The 6,195-nt window shown below is 41.2% G+C and overlaps 1 protein-coding gene across 1 annotated transcript in view; it reads right to left on the bottom strand.

Moving 5' to 3' along the window:
* Positions 1 to 3,658: 3,658 nt before the first annotated feature.
* LOC132898838 (histamine H3 receptor) overlaps positions 3,659 to 6,195 on the bottom strand; it is a 45,933-nt gene continuing 43,396 nt past the window's right edge. Inside the window, exon 3 of the mRNA XM_060940508.1 lies at positions 3,659 to 4,701. Within this exon, the coding sequence (XP_060796491.1) occupies positions 3,832 to 4,701 (870 nt within the window). The 3' untranslated portion in view covers positions 3,659 to 3,831. The remainder of the gene's footprint in view (positions 4,702 to 6,195) is intronic.

The following is a 6,195-nucleotide window of genomic DNA, read 5'->3' as shown; positions in this document are numbered from 1 at the left end:
ATTATCTCATGTTCAGTTCTGTTCTAAACCACAAACCAGCGATCAATCAGCAGCTGTGTGGGGCACGATGTGTGTGCATGAGTGTGTACTGCTGTTCATTAAGCTCTCAGGCTCGTCGAGCTTCAGCAACTCTTTTAAATAAGTTTTTGCCTGCTGTCCTCATCAGCTTTGCCACTGGGCCCTGGATCGTTCTGCCATGTTTTAAATTTCAGTGGAGCCTAAAGTGGAAGCCTGATGGCACGGTACCCTCCTCCCAGCTCTTTAGAGTTTCCTTCTGTTTTGTTTTCACCTACAAGCTAACAGGAGAATACTAATGGTGACTGTGAAGACATGCACTTGCTGTGTCTGAGGATTGGTGGTAGGTCTACATCACCATCAAGGTCAAAATGGTAAAGATCATTTGGACAAAAAAGAGATCACAAATTATAGCACCATTCAACACAGCGCTGTAGTTGTAATCATCTTGGTGAAGGTTTCGAAGACTTAAGATCTGCTTTCCTGTTTCATCAAGACTACACCCCTGATAGAAAACTGGCCTGGTTAATACAGTGGTTATAAAAAGTGTACACACCCTGTTAAAATGATAGGTTTTTTTTCTGATGTAAAAAAAAAAAAATGAGACCACGATAAATAATTTCAAAACTTTTCCCATCTTTAATGTGACCTATAACCTGTACAATTCAATTGAAAAACAAACAAATCTGTTTGGGGGAAAGAAATAAAAAGCGTACAATAAGCTGGTTGCATAAGTGTGCACACCTTTAAACTAATACTTTGTTGAAGCACCTCTTGGCAATATTTGCCCACTCTTCCTTGCAAAAGCGCTGCAAATCTGTCAGATTGCGAGGGCATCTCTTGTGCACAGCCCTCTTCAGGTCACCCCACAGATTTTCAATTGGATTTAGGTCTGGGCTCTGGCTGGGCCGTTCCAAAACTTGAATTTTCTTCTGGTGAAACCGTTCTTTTGTTGATTTCGATGTTTGCTTGGGGTCACTGTCGTGCTGAAAGATGAAATTCCTCTTCATCTTCAGCTTTCTAGCAGACACCTGAAGGTTTTGGGCCAAAATTGACTGGTATTGAGAACTGTTCATAATTCCCTCCACCTTCACTAAAGCCCCTGCTCCAGCTGAAGAAAAACAACCCCAAAACATGATGCTGCCACCACCATGCTTCACTGTGGGTATGGTGTTCTTTTGGTGATGCGCAGTCTTGTTTTTACGCCAAATATACCTTTTGGAATTATGGCCAAAAAGTTCAACCTTGGTTTCATCAGACCATAACACATTTTCCCACGTGCTTTTGGGAGAGTTGATGTTTTTTGTTTTTTTTTTCAAAATGTAGCCGGGCCTGGATGTTTTTCTTTGTAAGAAAAGGCTTCTGTCTTGTGACCCTACCCCATAGCCCAGACATATGGAGAATACGGGAGACTGTCACATGTAGTACGCAACCAGTACTTGCCATAAATTCCTGCAGCTCCTTCAGTGTTGCTGTAGGCCTCTTGGCAGCCTCAGTTTTCGTCTTGTCTTTTCATCAATTTTGGAGGGACGTCCAGTTCTCGGTAATGTCACTGTTGTCCCATATTTTCTCCACTTCTTGATGACTGTCTTCACTGTGCTCCATGGTATATCTAATGCCGTGGAAAAGTTTTTGTACCCTTCTCCTGACTGATACCTTTCAACACTGAGATCCCTTTGATGCTTTGTAAGCTCTCTGCGAACCCTGGCTTTTGCTGGAGGACGCAACGGAGTAAATGTCAGGAAAATCCTACTAGGACAGCTGAACTTTATTTGGGGTTAATCAGAGTCATTTTAATTGATGGCAGGTTTGAACCCAAAAAGACTGAATGCTGTAATTAAATCAAAAGGTGCTTCAACAAAGTATTAGTTTAAAGGTGTGCACACTTATGCAACCAACTTATTGTACGCTTTTTATTTTTTATGTTTTTCCCCCAAACAGATTTGTTTGTTTTTCAACTGAATTGTACAGGTTATAGGTCACATTAAAGATGGGAAAAGTTTTGAAATGATTTACCGTGGTCTCATTTTTTACATCAGAAAAACCTATAATTTTAACGGGTTGTGTAGACTTTTTATATCCACTGTATATACTCTTCATATCAAAGATATTTCCAATACCACTATAGTTCAGAGTTTTCTACCATGTTGAGTGGAATTAAGGATGGATCCACAAGTTTTGGCCCATATTTTTTGGCAGTGCCGAAGAGAACTCCATTAAAGCAGTCAGTTTAAAGTTTATTTTATTTTTAAAAGGGACAGTGTACAAATTAAACATTATCCTTGTGGTATGGACAGATGTCTGTACCAGGTTATAGCAGTACATGCTAGTTTCCGCCTGTAGTCCCTTGGCAGATGGATGTAATAAAAAAGATAAATAAAATGTACAGGAATATGAGGCGCTTACTTTGAATACAGTTTAGTGATTTACAGTTTCCTTGTGTGTGAATATAACCAAAACTGAAACTCCAACCTTTTTCTTTTTAGTTAAGAAAAAAATCCACAAAGATATTTAACCAACCAAAATGCTTTTTAAATCCATGGAAATGTTTCATACCATTCACACCTTTGCTGTCTGCCTTTACCTTTTTTTTTTTTTTACCTCATTCAGCTTAATTTGCTGCTTTCTTTAACACGCAGTATTGGTGTAGAAATGACTGTTTAACAGACCTTTTGGTTTGCAAAGGAAGCTACTGATTAATGTTTAATTAACTTGTGCTCAAAATCAAGCTGATCTAGAAAAAATGGCTTTTACTTACTCAAGTGTGGAGTGGAATGGTGTGGTTCACTGTATCTCTCTGCACTGGGTCTAAGTCGTAATATGCTATTTGGACTTTGCTAGACAAGTAAATTGATTTCTGTGAAAGACAGAAGGGTGAGTTACATGACATTTTCAAGACATTCAGGTAAAGGTCTACATAAAGGACCAGTCATTGTTTCAGGGAGCATTAAGAATAACTACACATTCGGGGCTAACTGCTTATAATCGACATACCTGTAGTGTGTTTGTTACTGCATGGCATTTTAAAGTGTTCACAAATGTCAAGTTTATTTATGGAAACAACAAATCAGTTGAGAAGCAGAGGAAATATAACCATGTACAAGGATTATTTTAAAAATCACTGTTTAAATGATTTTCTAAAAACTTCATTTTTTTTTTACGAAGTCACAATTCATTATTTACTGTAAGTGCCCACAATGCAATCACACACCATGTGTGGGTCCAGACATCCACATGCTCAAACTGAGTCCATTTGTCATTATTTGTTAAAATGACAGATTAAAACAAAAGAACATTTGTTCAAGTTCTGCTGTCCTTCAAACCTGTGAAAAACGCATCACGTTCCTTAGAAATGACAAAAGTAACACGAGTTTATCTCACATTCAGAAACAACACCAGACTACATTCAGACTGCTGAAAGGGATGCAGAGAAAGTTTCCAGAAAATGGATTTTTTTTCCTGCCTTCTTTTGTATTATTACACTTGAAGTTTTGTAGAACTGAATACACATCTTTGTTATGGAGGATAATTGAGAGGATGATGGAATGCAACTGTACATGTTCATGTTTTAACATACTTCCTGTTCAATGGTCAGAAATTTTCACCATTTAACAGGGTTGCCTTTCATGGTCAATGTGGAGTTCTGAAAGAGGAAAAAAAAAAGGCAATCCAAAATGAAAAAGTTTTCTCCTTGGGGAAATTAAAAATACTTTTTCACTCCATATATTGATTTTTTCGGACATGAGCAACTTCTGCCTTAACATTCACTCACAATCTTCACCGATAATCACAGACCGTGTTAATTCTCCTTTGCTGTCATTGGCAGGATGGGGTCTCCTCATGGGGCCCGACAGATTGCCGTTTGGGGCAAAGGATCTTAGCGAAGGCTCTGCGAAAGCTGCTGTGACACAGTGGGTACAGGAAAGGGTTGATGGCAGAATTGAGCCAGAGAAGCCAGAACGTAACTTCGTACCAGTGATGTTCTATACATGTGCCGCTACAGACTGCTCGGATGATCATGAGCAAGGTGTATGGAGCCCAGCACACGCCGAAAACACACACTATTACTGCCAAAGATTTTGCAATCTTCTTGTCCCGCGAGAGACGCAAATGCTCCCCATTTCTCCAGGGTGCCTGTGATTGGATCATGCGTGTCCTTAACCAGCAACTGAATGCTCCTTTCTTCTTATTGATCGTCTTCAGAGAGAGAGATACTGAGTGACTGCAGCTGGGGTCTCGACTGGAGGACTGAGAAATCTCCATGTCTTCCTCAATCACCGCTGAAACGGCCGCTGGTTCACTGGAGGAGACTTTGCGCGTCCTGACGAAGAAGACTGCGGATGAGGGTGATGCACCGCCGTCCACCACTCTCCAGCCGTCTTCCTTCTCTGTGGCTCGGTGAGCTGCACGGCTCTTGTTCCGCCGCTGGATGTTGAGGTAGATGCTAAGGTTGAAGAAAGTCACTGAGATGAATGGTGAGAAGAACTCAAAAGTAGATGCACTAAGCAGGAAGTACCATGTGCAATAGAACTCGGCAAAGCACTCATCGGTGGGAACGATGCTCTCGCCAGCTACATCCTCCCAGAAGATAATGGCTGGGCCATAGAGGAGAAAAGCCAGCAACCACACAGCCAGCATCTTTCCTACAGCGAGCTGAGTCATTCCCTGCTGTGCTCTGTACCTTACCTGGGAAATGGAGTATACAAGAGATATAATCAGTAGGGGTGTAACAATCCACAGAATTGTAAATTGATACAGTAGTGTCGCAATACAATACATTTTCCATACAGGAACAAGTGCACCTGAACATGTGCCGTAGGTTTCCAATGAGGTTTCTTGTTTAATAAACAGAGTGTATGAGATTCATTCAGACTCTTAGTAGTGGATAACAAAACAAAAGCCCAAAGAATTCAGGCACTGGAAATGGGAGACACACTTTTCTTCTTTTTTTTTTTTCCTCAGTCTTTGCGCCTTAATCAACTTGTCCACCCACAACATTGTTTCTACACTTTCTCAATTTGGTGTAGAATGTGTGCCACTGGCAACCCTACTGATGTAACCCTCAAAGAGTATGTGCCACAGCTCTCTGTATCTCAGACAGGTTTTTGAATCATGTGTTCTCCACTATACTGAATAGCCTCTCTTTAAACACCATATATCTTTATACTGAATAGGACTGAATCTGTCAGGAAATGCTGTATGAAAGCAGCAGAAAGAGAAAGGCAGTGAGTGTCTGTGTTTTCGTCTACATGATGTCAGCACGTGCAAAGGTACAACCCCGTTTCCAAAAAAGTTGAGACGCTGTGTAACATATTAATAAAAATAGAATGTGGTGAACGGGCGGCACGGTGGTGTAGTGGTTAGCGCTGTCGCCTCACAGCAAGAAGGTCCTGGGTTCGAGCCCCAGGGCCGGCGAGGGCCTTTCTGTGCGGAGTTTGCATGTTCTCCCCGTGTCTGCGTGGGTTTCCTCCGGGTGCTCCGGTTTCCCCCACAGTCCAAAGACATGAAGGTTAGGTTAACTGGTGACTCTAAATTGACCGTAGGTGTGAATGTGAGTGTGAATGGTTGTCTGTGTCTATGTGTCAGCCCTGTGATGACCTGGCGACTTGTCCAGGGTGTACCCCGCCTTTCGCCCACAGTCAGCTGGGATAGGCTCCAGCTTGCCTGCGACCCTGTAGAAGGATAAAGCGGCTAGAGATAATGAGATGAGATGAGAATGTGGTGATTTGCAAATCATGGATACCCTATATTTCATTGAAAATAATACAAATAGTACAAAGACAACATATCAAATGTTGAAACTGAGAAATTTTATATTGTATTTTTAAAAATTTGCTTATTTTGAATTTGATGTCAGCAACACGTTTCAAAAAAGTTGGGATAGGGTCATGTTTACCACTGTGTTGCATCACCTCTACTTTTAACAACACTCTGTAAACGTTTGGGAACTGAGGAGACCGACTGCTGTAGTTTTGAAAGTGAAATGTTCTCATTCTTGCCTGATATAGGATTTCAGCTGCTCAACAAGTTTGGGGTCTCCTTTATCATATTTTTCATTTCATAATGTGCTAAATGTTTTAAATAGGAGACAGGTCTGGACTGTAGGCAGGTCAGTTTAGCACCCAGACTCTTTCACTATGGAGCCATGCAGCTTTCAGATGTGCAGAAAGTGGTTTGGCA

This window comes from Neoarius graeffei, chromosome 15, assembly GCF_027579695.1.
Source record: "Neoarius graeffei isolate fNeoGra1 chromosome 15, fNeoGra1.pri, whole genome shotgun sequence".
Taxonomy (NCBI): Eukaryota; Metazoa; Chordata; class Actinopteri; order Siluriformes; family Ariidae; genus Neoarius; species Neoarius graeffei.
This window is presented reverse-complemented; position numbering and strand designations above follow the sequence as displayed.